Genomic DNA, 15,524 nt, shown 5'->3' on the forward strand with positions numbered 1-15,524 from the left:
GAGAGTGAATGCCCTGCCGGCCAGGCAATGCCTCCAGTGCTGCACAGCTTCTACTCTGCCTTCCATTTCAACGGAGGAATGACGGATTTCTGAAGCATGGAGGGTGCGTGAGAAGAAGGCCACGGGCCTGCCCGCTTGGTTGAGGGTGGCTGCCAGAGCTACGTCAAATGTGTCGCTCTTGACTTGGAAGGGAAGGGATTCATCGATTGCCTGCATGTCCGCCTTTATGCGGATGAAGGCCTGGCGGGCCTCTGCCGACAGGGAGAAAACCGAGGATTGGATTAGTGGGCGGGGCTTGTCCGCATAATTGGGACCCACTGGCGTAATATGAAAAAAATCCCAGGCAGCGTTTCAGGGCCTTGGAGCAGTGGGGGAGGGGAAACTCCATGAGGGGGCGCATACGTTTGGGATCTGGGCCTATGACTCCATCATGCGCTACGTAGCCGAGGATGGCTAGACGGTCGGTGCTGAACACGCATTTGTCCTTGTTGTAGGTTAGATTAAGGATTTTTGCGGTCTGGAAGAATTTGCGGAGGTTGGTGTCGTGATCCTGCTGGTCATGGCCGCAGATGGTGACGTTGTCGAGGTACGGGAACGTGGCCCGCAAACTGTACCGGTCAACCATTCGGTCCATCTCCCGTTGAACGACCGAGACTCCATTTGTGACACCGAAGGGAACCCTTAGGAAGTGGTAGAGCCGCCCGTCTGCTTCGAATGCAGTGTACTTGCGGTCGCCCGGGCGGATGGGGAGCTGGTGGTAGGCGGATTTGAGGTCCACCGTGGAAAAGACTGTCTTAATTTCCATCATGTATATAATGGGATGCAGACAGGCAGTGATTGACACATAGGATGACCAGTAAGCATACAACACAGCACAGCCAATCACCAGACAGGACACCACCACTATAAAGCCAGAGGGCACTAGGTTTCCCGCTCTCTCGGGACCCTACTGAGACAGTCAGAGTCCACGAGCTAGCACAGTGTAAACACCATGCGGTAGTTAGTAAGTCTGGTCGGGCTACTACAAGGTCACCAGTCAGTTCAGTATAGTGTCGACCCACAGCTGAATATGTACAGCAGTTCATCTCGTTGAATAAAACAGTGTTGGACATTTTCTTGTGTTAGACGTCTGTTTCTAACTTCCCTGCATCGAGTGCAGTCCACATCGAACCAACCTGCCTAACACATCAAAGACCTTGTATTGTGCAATCTGATTGACCAAATCAGGTATGCGGGGGAGAGGGTACACGTCGAGCTGCGTATCCCTGTTGATGGTCTGGCTATAATCGATGACCATCCTGTGCTTCTCCCCGGTCTTTACAACCACTACTTGAGCTCTCCAGGGGCTGTTGCCAGCCTCTATAATACCTTCCTTCAGTAACCGCTGGACTTCTGACCGAATGAAGGTCCGGTCCTGGGCACTGTACCGTCTGCTCCTGGTGGCGACGGGTTTGCAATCCGGGGTGAGGTTGGCCAAAAGGGAAGGCGGGTCGACCTTGAGGGTCGCGAGGCTGCAGACAGTGAGGGGGGGTACAGGGCCGCCGAATTTAAAGGTTAAGCTCTGGAGGTTGCATTGGAAGTCCAATCCCAGGAACGTGGCAACGCAGAGGTGAGGGAGGACGTAGAGTCGGAAATTTTTTAATTCTCTTCCCTGGACCGTGAGGTTCGCTACGCAGAACCCCTTGATCTCTACAGAGTGAGACACGGGGGCCAGGGAGATGTTTTGGTTAACTGGGTGGATGGGAAGAGAACAGCGCCTTACCGTGTTGGGGTGTATAAAGCTCTCTGTGCTCCCGGAGTCGATCAGGCAGGATGTTTTGCGCCCGTTGATGAGCACGGTCGTCGTCGCGGTCGAGAGCAGCACGGTAGCATTGTGGATAGCGCAATTGCTTCACAGCTCCATGGTCCCAGTTTCGATTCCGGCTTGGGTCACTGTCTGTGCGGAGTCTGCACGTCCTCCCCGTGTCTGCGTGGGTTTCCTCCGGGTGCTCCGGTTTCCTCCCACAGTCCAAAGATGTGCGGGTTAGGTGAATTGGCCAATGATAAATTGCCCTTAGTGTCCAAATTGCCCTTGGTGTTGGGTGGAGGTGTTGAGTTTGGGTAGGGTGCTCTTTCCAAGAGCCGGTGCAGACTCAAAGGGCCGAATGGCCTCCTTCTGCACTGTAAATTCAATGATAATCTATGATTAATCTAGGACAAAGGTTCAGCACAACATCGTGGGCCGAAGGGCCTGTTCTGTGCTGTATTTTCTATGTTCTATGTTCTATGAGAGCGTTCGGGGCCGAGACTGGTCCAGGGTCACCGAGGCGAGTCGTGGTAAAAGTTGAAGATTTTCCTCGGGCGGTGTGTGGTCATCCGAATTGGGGTCCTGAGACGCCAGCCAAGATGGCGGCACCCATGCATCGCACGCGGTCCCTGGGGAACAGGATGGCGGCGCCCGCGGCCCGCACGTGGCCCGTGGAGACAGTTGTGCTGGCGGCCCCGGTTCGCCCCCGGAGACAGCGGCGACCGCCCAGGCCTGGCATACCGCCACGAGATGACTCTTTTTGCCACAACCTTTGCAGGTGGAGGAGCGGACCGGGCAGCGCTGCCGGGGGTGCTTGGCCCCCCCGGGGCTGCCTGGTAGCCGTGCGGCACAGGCTTGTGGGGGGGGATGGGGGATGCATCGGGGTCGGCCGCGGGTGGGTTCTATGCTGCCCAAGGGGCTGCCGCACGGTTGGGGACGTACGCGCGGGCGTTTCGGGAAGCCACATCCAGGGAGCTAGCAAGGACCCGTGCCTCCTTGAGACCAAGTGTCGCTTTCTCCAGCAGCCGCTGACGGATTTGGGAAGACAGCATACCTGCAACGAAAGCGTCCCAGATGTAAAGTTCTGTGTGGTCGCTGGCTGAAACTTGCGAGCAGTCACAGTTCCTACCTAGTTAGAGGAGCGCGCTGTAGAATTCATCCAGTGATTCCCCCGGGATTTGTCGCCTTGTCGCGAGCAGATGTCAGACGTAGACCTGGTTTACTGGGCGTATATAGTGTCCTTTCAACAGGGCCATCGCGGCCTCGAAATCGTCCGCATCCTCGATGAGGGTGTAGATCTCTGGGCTCACACTCGAGTGGAGAACTTGCATCTTCTGGTCCTCCGTGGATGCAGTCGTGGCCGTCCTGAGGTACCCGTTGAAGCACGCCAGCCAGTGTTTGAAGGTTGCCGCTGAGTTTGCCGCGTGGGGGCTGTGTTGCAGACACTCCGGCTTGATTCGGAGCTCCATTCTTTAAAATCTAGTCCAGTAAATTGATGCTCGATCAATAACTCCAGTAGCGCGATTGGAAGACAATGGAAGGCTTTATTGGACTAGATGTTTCCCCCAGCAGCGCAGGTACAGAATGCAGCTGCTGGGGAGACACGGGCTCTTATACTCCGCCTCACTGGGCGGAACCAGCAGGCAGGCTTCACCAATGATCTTCCTGTCTCAGGTATCTCCCACACCAATGATCTTACAGCCTCAACCTAGGTACCGTAATACCCCTAATACCGACACTCACAGGATCTTCAGCGATCCCACTCAAAGGGCACAGGGATAACTTTCTGGGTTAAGGCCATAATTCGGAAGCAGCACCTCCGACAGTGCGGTGCTCCCTCAGCACTGACCCTCCGACAGTGCGGCGCTCCCTCAGCACTGACCCTCCGACAGTGCGGCGCTCCCTCAGCACTGACCCTCCGACAGTGCGGCGCTCCCTCAGCACTGACTCTCCGACAGTGCGGTGCTCCCTCAGCACTGACCCTCCGACAGTGCGGCGCTCCCTCAGCACTGACCCTCCGACAGTGCGGCGCTCCCTCAGCACTGACCCTCCGACAGTGCGGCGCTCCCTCAGCACTGACCCTCCGACAGTGCGGTGCTCCCTCAGCACTGACCCTCCGACAGTGCGGCGCTCCCTCAGCACTGACCCTCCGACAGTGCGGCGCTCCCTCAGCACTGACCCGCCGACAGTGCGGCGCTCCCTCAGCACTGACGCTCCGACAGTGCAGCGCTCCCTCAGCACTGACCCTCCGACAGTGCAGCGCTCCCTCAGCACTGACCCTCCGACAGTGCGGAGCTCCCTCAGTACTGACCCTCCGACAGTGCGGCACTCCCTCAGCACTGACCCTCCGACAGTGCGGCGCTTCCTCAGCACTGACCCTCCGACAGTGCGGCGCTCCCTCAGCACTGACCCTCCGACAGTGCAGCGCTCCCTCAGCACTGACCCTCCGACAGTGCGGCGCTCCCTCAGCACTGACGCTCCGACAGTGCAGCGCTCCATCAGCACTGACCCTCCGACAGTGCGACGCTCCCTCAGCACTGACCCTCCGACAGTGCGACGCTCCCTCAGCACTGACCCTCAGACAGTGCGGCGCTCCCTCAGCACTGACCCTCCGACAGTGCAGCGCTCCCTCAGCACTGACCCTCCGACAGTGCGGAGCTCCCTCAGTACTGACCCTCCGACAGTGCGGCACTTCCTCAGCACTGACCCTCCGACAGTGCGGCGCTCCCTCAGCACTGACCCTCTGACAGTGCAGCGCTCCCTCAGCACTGACCCTCCGACAGTGTGGCGCTCCCTCAGCACTGACCCTCCGACAGTGCGGCGCTCCCTCAGCACTGACCCTCCAACAGTGCAGCGCTCCGACAGTGCAGCGCTCCCTCAACTCTGACCCTCCGACAGTGCAGCGCTCACTCAGCACTGACCCTCCGACAGTGCGGCGCTCCCTCAGCACTGACCCTCCGACAGTGCGGCACTCCCTCAGCACTGACCCTCTGATAGTGCAGCGCTCCCTCAGCACTGACCCTCCGACAGTGCGGCACTCCCTCAGCACTGACCCTCCGACAGTGCGGCGCTCCCTCAGCACTGACCCTCCGACAGTGCAGCGCTCCCTCAACACTGACCCTCCTACAGTGCGGCGCTCTCTCAGCACTGACCCTCCGACAGTGCAGCGCTCCGACAGTGCAGCGTTCCCTCAGCACTGACCCTCCGACTGTGCGGCACTCCCTCAGCACTGACCCTCCAACAGTGCGGCGCTCCCTCAGCACCGACCCTCCGACAGTACGGCGCTCCCTCAGCACTGACCCGCCGACAGTGCAGCGCTCCGACAGTGCAGCGTTCCCTCAGCACTGACCCTCCGACTGTGCGGCACTCCCTCAGCACTGACCCTCCAACAGTGCGGCGCTCCCTCAGCACCGACCCTCCGACAGTACGGCGCTCCCTCAGCACTGACCCTCCGACAGTGCAGCGCTCCGACAGTGCAGCGCTCCCTCAGCACTGACCCTCTGACAGTGCAGCGTTCCCTCAGCACTGACCCTCCAACAGTGCGGCACTCCCTCAGCACTGACCCTCCGACAGTGCGGCGCTCCCTCAGCACTGACCCTCCGGCAGTGCAGCGCTCTGACAGTGCAGCGCTCCCTCAACACTGACCCTCCGACAGTGCGGCGCTCCCTCAGCACTGACCCTCCGACAGTGCGGTGCTCCCTCAGCACTGACCCTCTGACAGTGCGGTGCTCCCTCAGCACTGACCCTCCGACAGTGCAGCGCTCCCTCAGCACTGACCCTCCGACAATTATCCAATTAGCAATGCGGAACACGATGTGGCCATTGTCACAATAATGTGTTATGGGCTCGGTTTTAAAAACTCCAAAGTATTGTGGAGTTCACCTGACCTGTAATGTTTTGTTGAATATGACTAGTGTCATGTGAGAGCACCTTTAAGAAATGGGTGATTATAAATGGGTGTGTATATAAATATCTGTAGTGAGAGTACCTTTCAGAAATGGGTGTTTCCTACTGCAGTGATGTCAGAGAGTGGGTGGAGCTGGGCTGTCTGTCAGCTTTTTACTTTCATTTTAGGCTGTTTGCTGCGGGATGTGTTTTAGTTTTGTTTTCAGTGTTGGAGCTGAATTCAGACAGAGCAGGTGTACTGTTGATCTCTCTGCCATGAAAAGACTATCTCTTGATCATTTGGTGAATTCAGAATTATAAATGTTCTCAGTAGTGAATGTAAACCTAATGTGCTTCTGTTAAAAGTTGTTTCTTCTGTCTTCTGGATGTTGTTTGGGAAGTTATTAAGGATTACCTAGTGTTGTATTCTTTGGGGGTTGTATTTGAATTGATGGTTGCTAAGCTGTTCACTGTATGTTTTAAAAAGGTTAACTTGAGTTCATAGAATAAACATTGTTTTGCTTTAAAAAATACTTTTCCATTTCTGCTGTCCCACACCTGTAGAGTGGGCCGTGTGGTCCCCACACCACAATCTATTAAAGTTGTGGGTCAGGTGAACTCCATGATACATTTTGGGGTTCTCTAAACCCTGACCCATAACACGAGGATGAGGACAAGAGCCTTTCAGGTGTGATTCAATTGTCTTCCTAGACATTTTAATCAAAATATACTTTATTCTAAGAACTTATTTAACATTTATATATCAACGAACAGCAAGAACCTTTATCAATTACAAACATAGATACCCCACAGCTATAGTAATCTATGTATAACACTTAATGAATTCCCCCCTAACTGTTCCAATTCAAAAACAAAATCCCGTAAACCAAAAAAAACCTTTCTCACTTGAATAAGACTGGCTTTGCCTGAGATTCTGACCCCATCTGACCAGCAGATTTAAACCCTTCCGGGAAGCAAACTGCATCTTTTCAGTTGCAAAAACAGCAGGTAGCGACAATCAATGTTTTTTTAAAAACTGGAACAGATATTTTAAATGAAAATAGAAAGATAGGATAAAACAAGTCTGTTCTCTGTCTGGGTCTACAGCAGCCAAATGTGAAAGTGAAACTAAGAAAAAGTCAGAGCCACAGCCCAGCTCCACCCACAAAATGACATCACTGAAGCCATGCGATAAGCCAAAAACCTTTCCTGAAGGACACTGCCATGACAAATGGGAGATTAAAGATTGAGCAAACCCAGCCTCTTCCTCGAGAAAAGAGATGGCTGAGGGAGAGCCTAAAGGTAGGGGAGGCAGAAATTAGAGGGCATAGGTTTGAGGTGAGGGGTGGGGGGGGAGATACAAAATGGTCCAGACAGTTAGACAGTTATATGGGTAAGATGGTTATAGAGAGACATGGACCAAATGTGGGCAATTGGGACAATCGTAGTGGTTAAAAACTGCATTGCATGGACAAGTTCGGCCGAGGAGCCCATTTCCATGCTGTAAACCTCGATGACTCTACGAGGGGGTGACCTAGACAAGGTACTTAAAATGATGGAGGGGGTTGCAATAGGGTCAACAAGGAGTGTAAGTGAGAGTGTGTGTGTGTGTGTGAGTGTGTGTAGGAGAGTGTGTGAGAGAGTGTGTGTGAGAGAGTGTGTGTGTGTGTCTCATGTGAGAGTACCTTTAAGAAATGGATGTTTAAGCAATGTACCTTTAAGGAATGGAGCTGATCATATTACTGAAGTGATGTCACAGCGGGGGGAGCTGAGCTCACTTCCGCTTTTGGTTTCAGTTTTGCTGAGAGCAGCTTAAATGTGCCTGGCTGTTTTGCCGTGAGCTGCTTAAAAGGAGAAAGACAGTTTGAGGCAGCAGCTTGAGAAGTTCTGCTTTGCTGCGAGCTGCTTGAAGGGAGAAAGCCAGTTTGAAAAAGCAGCTTGGGTGTGTCTGCGTGTTTCCAGAGAGCTGCAGGAAGAAAAGCAAGGTGCTGGAGCTGAAGTCAACCAAGCTGATATATCTCTGCCATTCTACAGAAAATATATATATTCTGTGACCTGGTGTGTTACTGTTCTGAAGGTTTGAAGCCTTTCGGATGTTTGAAGGAACCTTTTGAGGGATTATTTAGGGGTGTATTATGTTCGGGTTATCTTTGAAGTAAGGGGTGTTAAGAGATCCAATGTTTATTCAATCGGTTAATTTGAGTTCAGGGAATAAACATTGTTTTGTGTTAAAAACCACACGTCCATAATTGTAATATCACACCTAGGGAACAAGCCGTGTGCTTCAAAAGCACCAAATACATTAAAGGGGGAGGTTGGTTGAACTCTATGATACATCTTGGGGTTCTGAAAACGCCTCGCCCATAACAGTGTGAGAGTGTGTGTGGGAGAGTGTGTGTGAGAGTGTGTGTGTAAGAGTGTGTGTGTGAGTGTGTGTGTGTGAGAGTGTGTGTGAGAGTGTGTGTGTAACAGTGTGTGTGTAACAGTGTGTGTGTGTGAGAGTGTGTGTGTGTGTGGGAGAGTGTGTGTGAAAGAGTGTGTGTGTGTGTGTGTGTGTGTGAGAGTGTGTGTGTAAGAGTGTGTGTGTAAGAGTGTGTGTGTGTGAGAGAGTGTATGTGTGAGAGAGAGTGTGTGAGAGTGTGTGTGTGAGAATGTGTGAGAGAGTGTGTGTGTGCGAGAGAGTGTAAGAGAGAGTGTGCGTGAGAGAGTGTGCGTGAGAGAGTGTGTTTGAGCGAGTGTGTGTGAGCGAGTGTGTTTGAGTGAGTGTGTGAGAGAGTGTGTTTGAGTGAGTGTGTGTGAGAGAGTGTGTGTGAGAGAGTGAGAATGTGTGAGAGAGTATGTGTGTGTGCGAGAGAGAGTGTAAGAGAGACGGTGTGTGAGAGTGTTTGAGCGAGTGTGTGAGCGAGTGTGCGTGAGAGAGTGTGTTTGAGCGAGTGTGTGTGAGAGAGTGTGTGAGAGAGTGTGTGTGACAGTGTGAGAGTGTGTGTGAGAATGTGTGAGAGAGAGTGTGTGTGTGAGAGAGAGTGTGTGAGAGAAAGTGTGTGAGAGAAAGTGTGTGAGAGAGTGTGTGTGAGAGAGAGAGTGTGAGAGAGTGTGTGAGAGAGTGTGTGAGAGAGTGTGTGTGAGAGAGTGTGTGAGAGAGTGTTTGAGTGAGTGTGTGTGCGAGAGTGTGTGTGTGAGAGTGTTTGAGCGAGTGTGTGTGAGCGAGTGTTTGAGTGAGTGTGTGTGAGAGTGTGTGTGCGAGAGTGTGTGTGTGTGAGTGTTTGAGCGAGTGTGTGTGAGCGAGTGTTTGAGTGAGTGTGTGTGAGAGAGTGTGTGTGAGCAAGTGTGTGTGAGTGAGAGAGTGTGTGTGAGCGAGTGTTTGAGTGAGTGTGTGTGAGAGTGTGTGTGCGAGAGTGTGTGTGTGTGAGTGTTTGAGCGAGTGTGTGTGAGCGAGTGTTTGAGTGAGTGTGTGTGAGAGAGTGTGTGTGAGCAAGTGTGTGCGTGCGAGAGTGTTATGTTATTCTCTAATTCTGAATAATGACTGTAGACTTACAGTTAACACAAACACTTTATTCAAAGGGTTCGTTCTGCTTCCAGAGCTCAACTAGATGTAAAACAGTCAAGAGGTATCACCAGTGAAACTAAGGTACACTGCCTATGCTGAGCTATCTCTGTCTGCTGCTGCTCACTAGCTCTGTGCTTCTAAAAGAGGCGGAGCCTGCCTTGGGCTCAACCCTTTATACCGTCTCTGATGCTCCCTCTAGTGATGCTGTGGCTGTCACGTCTGTGCTGCAGTCCCTGGTGCATGTGCAGATGTATGTACAGATGAACAAATCACTACATCCCCCCCTTTTGACTTGATATGTTTTCGAGACTGGCTCAAGAAAACTGTACACAACAAGTGGTGAGAATAAGGAAAGCTGCACACTGCGAAAATGATAAAAGTAATACAGAAACAATTAACAGTGTTATAAGTCCATCATGAGAAATGTCCATATTTGTCTTGTGGGTGTGTTGAAGTGTCGTTACAAATCTAGCCGGTCGGGTGCCTTACGGCTTCTGTTGGAGCGTCTTAATGGTGGTGGTGGGGATGACGGTTTGATGTCCTCAAGAGTACGGTCTGGCGTTGTGTGGCGAGGAGCGTCCTGTGGACTAATGGACTTGGTCAAGTCCAGTGTGGGAAACACCGGCGTTGTCGGCCAAAGCATCAACAGATCCCGGCGGTTACGATGAAAGAGTACTCCCGCCGATGACTTGACAATGTAGGACCGCGGTGCCTCCTGCCTGATCACCGTGGCTGGCTCAGACCATCCGCCTTCTGGGTCCCTGATCCTGACGATGTCGCCCATGTTCAGTGGCTTGAGTGGGAGCACATGTTGATCGTAGTATTGTTTTTGTTTGGACCGTAGTACCCGCATTTTGTCGAGTACCAGAGCGTTACCGGGGTCTCGGAATTGAATCGCCGGGAGGGTTGTCCGGATGTCCCTGCCGAAGAGCATCTGCGCTGGCGACAGTCTTGAGCTCAATGGGGTTGCTCGGTAGGACAACAGCGCTAGGTCGATGTCCGAGCGTGAATCTGTTGCCTTGCTAATAAGCTGTTTCACAATGTGGGCACCCTTTTCCACTTTCCCATTTGACTGTGGGTAGCACGGACTGGATGGTACATGCCGAAAGCTGGAGCGGCCGGAGAGCTCTTTCCATTCCCAGTTCGCGAAGCAGGGACCATTATCTGGCATCACCACACGCGGGATTCCATCTCGCGCGAATGTCTCCTGGCACGCCTTGGTGACAGATGACGACGTGAGATCATGGAGTTTCAGTACCTCCGGATAGTTTGAGTAATAGTCCACGATCAAGACGTAATCACGGCCTGTGGCATGAAATAGGTCAACGCCCACTTTTGTCCACGGCGCCATTGTGAGTTTGTGTTGCTGCAGTGGTTCTTTACACTGAGCGGGTTCATGTCTTTGGCAGGTGGCACATGTCATGACCATGGCCGTTATGTCTTGATTCATGCCGGGCCAGTACACAGCCCGTCGTGCTCGCCTTTTGCATTTCTCAGTGCCTAGGTGGCCTTCATGAACCTTACGTAGCATCTCGGGGCGGAGTGTGGCCGGAATCACAATCTGCGCATTGCGTAGCAGGAGGGCGTCAACTTCAATCAGTTCTGACTTGACGTTCTGAAATTGTGGACATTGTCCCCTCGTCCAGCCGTGCTGGAGTAGGTGCAGCACCCTCCGTAAGATTGCGTCTTTCTGCGTCTCCTGTCCGATTAGGCAAAGCTTCTCATCCGAAGCAGGTAAATTCTCCATGCATAACTGTGTTTGGGCCTCGATTTCTCTGACGGGCTGGTGGTGCGCTGTCAGTGCCAATTGATCGGGACAGTGCGTCGGCAATGGCAAGGTCTCGTCCCGGGGTGTATACTAGGGTGAAATCACACCTTCGCAGCTTCATCATGATGCGCTGCAGACGAGGTGTCATGTCATTTCGATCCTTGTCTACGATATGGACCAACGGCCTGTGGTCGGTTTCCACTATGAACGAGGGCAGGCCGTACACATAGTCATGGAACTTCAGAATCCCAGTGAGGAGTCCGAGGCATTCTTTTTCGATCTGTGCATATCTGCACTCAGTTGCGGTCACGGCCCTGGACGCGTCTGCCACCGGGACCCAGTCAGACTGGTCGGCCTGTTGGAGGAGAACGGCGCCAATCCAGTCTTGGCTGGCGTCAGTGGTGGGTCTGGTTGCGTCAAAGAAAGCAAGGGTCGGTGCCCTCGTGAGTTGCGGTTTGAGATCCACCCATTCCTTTTGGTGACGTTGTGACCACTCGAACGCAGTGGCCTTTCGGAGGAGATTGCGTGAAGCTGCCGTCCGTGCGGACAGGTTTGGGATGAACCTGCCGAGGAAGTTGACGAAGCCCAGAAATCGTAGCACCGTCTTCGTGTCGTGTTGCGTCTTCATGGTCCATGTTGCAGCGATTTTCGCCTCATCAGGGCTGACACCCTGAGATGATACGGTGTCACCCAAAAAGGTTAGAGACTCCTTCGCAAATGTGGATTTTGCCTGGTTCAGTTTCAAACCGTATTTATGAATCCTCTGAAACACCTTCTTCAAACGACAGAGGTATTCTTCTTCAGTGGTGGACCACACGATGATGTCATCCACATGGACTCTGACACCCTCGATGCCCTCGGTCATTTGCTCCATTATCCTGTGGAAGATCTCTGACGCAGAGATAATGCCGAAGGGCATGCGATTGAAGCAGAAACGTCCGAATGGCGTGTTGAACGTACACAGTAATCTGCTCGAGTCATCGAGCCGTATCTGCCAAAACCCCTGCAAGCCGTCGAGCTTGGTGAAGATACCGGCATTCGCCATCTCAGACGTGATCTCTTCACGCTTGGGGATGGGGTAGTGTTCCCGGGTTCAGGTCCTTTTGGGTCCATGCATGTGCGAAGATCTCCAGAAGGTTTCTTAACACAGACAATGGAGCTAACCCAGTCAGTCGGCTGTGTGACTCGCGATATTACGCCTTGTGACTGCAGTCTGTTGAGTTCCACTTTGAACTTCTCCCGCAGTGGAGTTGGAACCCTCCTGGGCGGTTGAATGACGTTTTGCGTCTGTCTACAGCATGATTTTGTACTGGCAGGGTAGGATGCCCGTGCCTTTGAATACGTCGGGGTATTCTTGTAGCATGCTGTGGATTTTAGCTTCCAGGCTTGATGGATCCTGGGTGTGCATGTAGATGCGTTGCACCAGCCGCAAGTCTTTGCAGGCCTGAGCGGCCTAACAGTGATGATTTATTGTCGTCTACAATCTCGAATCGTAGCTGCTTGCGTATCGTCTTGTTGTCCACCCGGAGATGGCACGATCCCTTTGAGGCGATCTGATTACCGTTGTAGTCCTTCAGCCGACATGCAGCGGGTATTATTTCATGGTCTTCTGGAATCGAATGGAGATCCTTGCTCGTGGGGAGGTGAGCTGAGGCCCCAGTGTCAAGCTTGAAGACTAATGGAAAGTCGTTGACTTGCTCAGTCGCAGTCCCCTCACTGCTGGAATCAATGCCGTTGACCGGGTGAGGCGTGGCGATTGTTGTGCCAGGTTCCTCAATTGTCTCGATCGTGTCCACGACAAGCGAGTTGTCACCAGCGAGGCTGTCCTCGTCCGAGGAACGCTGCTCATTGTTTTTTTTTGTGCCCCGATGAATCTATGCTTTCGACGTTGGCGTGTCCGCAGGGGGGACACATCATAACGCTGTCCCTCCACCCTCGCCCGTGCGCAGTCGGCCTTCCTTCCGTGTCGAATCTTCGGGAGAACTGCGCATGCGTGTGGCCTGCACCCAGGTTCGCGCCCGCCCGGGATTGCCGCTCGAGGAGCGCCTTCTGGAAGCCTGGGCCACCATTTTGACGGGCTCGACCTCGTGGCGAAGGCCTTGGTCCCGGTAAGTAAACTCCTCATATCCTTCTTTACTTTTTTCATAAGTGGAGCATCTTTGCATGGCCGTTTCCAGGGTTAGGTCTTTTCGTTTTAATAAGGATTTTCTAAGTCCCTCATCAGATATACCGTTGGCTATCGGGCCTCTGATGAGGGAGTCACGGAGGTTTTCAAGGTTGGCGGATTGAGCCAGTAATTTTAAATCAGTTACAAAACTGCTGAGAGATTCTCCCGGTTTTTGTAAACGCCTGGGAAACTTGAATCTTTCAAATCTCTCATTGACTTCAGATTGACATGGATTTCAAACGTTTTGATGATTATTTCCAGCTTGCCCTTGTCCTCCCCTTCCAGGTAGGTAAAGGAACTATATATTTCTAATACCTGCGGACCTGCCAGGGATAAGAGCAGGGCTATCTTCCTGGCATCAGACGCTGAGGTTCGATCCTTAGCTTCTAGATATATTTTGAACTGCTGTATAAAAAGTTTCCAATTGGAATGCATGGGCGGGATTCTCCGATATCGGCGCGATGTCCGCCGACTGGCGCGAATCAGTCCGGCATCGCGCCGCCCCAAAGGTGCGGAGGTCTCCGCATCTTGAGCGGCCGAGCCCTCACCTTGAGGGGCTAGGCCCGAGCCGGACTGTCTTCCGCCCCGCCAGCCGGCGGGAAAGGCCTTTGGTGCCCCGCCAGCTGGCGCGGAAATGACTTTGCCGGGCGGTGCGTGGTGGCGACCGTGGCGAAGGCGGAAAGAAAAGAGTGCCCCGGCGGCACAGGCCCGCCCGCGGATCGGTGGGCCCCGATCGCGGGCCAGGCCACCGCGGGGGCACCCCCCCCCCCCCCCGGGGCCAGATCGGCCCGATCCCCCCCCCCCAGGACCCCGGAGCCCGCCCGCGCCGCCGGGTCCCGCCGTCCCAAAGGTGGTTCAATCCACGCCGGCCGCCGTGGATTGACAGCGGCGGGACTTCGGCCCATCGCGGGCCGGGGGGGGGAGGGGGCGCCAGCCGGCGCGGCGCGATTCCCGCCCCCCGCCGAATATCCGGTGCCGGAGAATTCGGCAACCGGCGGGGGCGGGATTCACGCCAGCCACCGGCGATTCTCCACCCGGCGGGGGGGGGGTCGGAGAATCCCGCCCCATATTACCAGTGGTCTTGAGCAGGCGTGGAGGTTGGATTGGGTCCATCGTGCCGATTGGTATCTGAAGGGTCCAAATGCTGCGAGGCCTTCCTTGGTCGAATGACTATATGTTATTCTCTAATTCTGAATAACGACTGTAGACTTACAGTTAACACAAACACTTTATTCAAAGGGTTTGTTCTGCTTCCAGAGCTCAACTAGATGTAAATCAGTCAAGAGGTATCACCAGTGAAACTCAGGTAAGCTGCCTATGCTGAGCTATCTCTGTCTGCTGCTGCTCACTAGCTCTGTGCTTCTCAAAGAGGCGGAGCCTGCCTTGGGCTCGGCCCTTTATACCGTCTCTGATGCTCCCTCTAGTGATGCTGTGGCTGTCACGTCTGTGCTGCAGTCCCTGGTGTGTGTGCAGATGTATGTACAGATGGACAGATCACTAGAAGTGTTTGGGAGCAAGTGAAAGTGTGAGAGAGTGTGTATTTGAGAGAGAGTGAGTCCCCGAGTGAGTGAGTGTGGGAGAGACTGTGTATGCAAGAGAGTTTGTGTGCGAGAGAGTTTGTGTGCATGAGAGTGTGTGCATGAGAGTGTGGTCGAGAGAGTATTTGTGCGACAGAGAGTGTGTGTGAGAGAGTGTGTGTGAGAGTGTGTGTGTGAGAGAGTGTGTGAGAGACAGTGTGTGTGAGAGACAGTGTGTGTGAGAGAGTGTGTGAGAGAGAGTGTGTGTGTGAGAGAGTGTGTGAGAGAGTATTTGTGCGACAGACAGTGTGTGTGAGAGAGAGTGTGTGTGAGACAGTGTGTGTGGGAGAGTGTGTGAGAGAGTGTGTGTGAGAGAGAGTGTGTGTGTGAGAGTGTGTGTGTGAGAGTGTGTGTGTGAGAGTGTGTGTGAGAGAGTGTGTGTGAGAGAGTGTGTGTGAGAGTGTGTGTGTGAGAGTGTGTGTGAGAGACAGTGTGTGTGAGAGAGTGTGTGAGAGAGTGTGTGAGAGAGAGTGTGTGTGTGAGAGTGTGTGTGTGAGAGTGTGTGTGTGAGAGTGTGTGAGAGAGTATTTGTGCGACAGACAGTGTGTGTGAGAGAGAGTGTGTGTGAGAGAGTGTGTGTGAGAGAGTGTGTGAGAGAGAGTGTGTGAGAGAGTGTGTGAGAGAGTGTGTGTGAGAGAGTGTGTGTGTGAGAGAGAGTGTGTGAGAGAGAGTGTGTGTGAGAGAGTGTGTGTGAGAGAGAGTGTGTGTGAGAGAGTGTGTGTGAGAGAGTGTGTGAGAGAGTATTTGTGCGACAGACAGTGTGTGTGAGAGAGAGTGTGTGTGAGAGAGTGTGT

At 53.4% G+C, this 15,524-nt stretch overlaps 1 protein-coding gene across 1 annotated transcript in view; it reads right to left on the reverse strand.

The window, feature by feature from the left end:
* Positions 1-15,524, reverse strand: part of atp2b4 (ATPase plasma membrane Ca2+ transporting 4) — a 386,143-nt gene that overhangs the window by 46,013 nt on the left and 324,606 nt on the right. Inside the window, 2 exon segments of the mRNA XM_072489019.1 lie at positions 3,404-3,412; positions 12,221-12,244. Coding sequence (XP_072345120.1) covers positions 3,404-3,412; positions 12,221-12,244 — 33 coding nt within the window.

The sequence above is a fragment of the Scyliorhinus torazame genome, chromosome 22 (assembly GCF_047496885.1).
Source record: "Scyliorhinus torazame isolate Kashiwa2021f chromosome 22, sScyTor2.1, whole genome shotgun sequence".
Taxonomy (NCBI): Eukaryota; Metazoa; Chordata; class Chondrichthyes; order Carcharhiniformes; family Scyliorhinidae; genus Scyliorhinus; species Scyliorhinus torazame.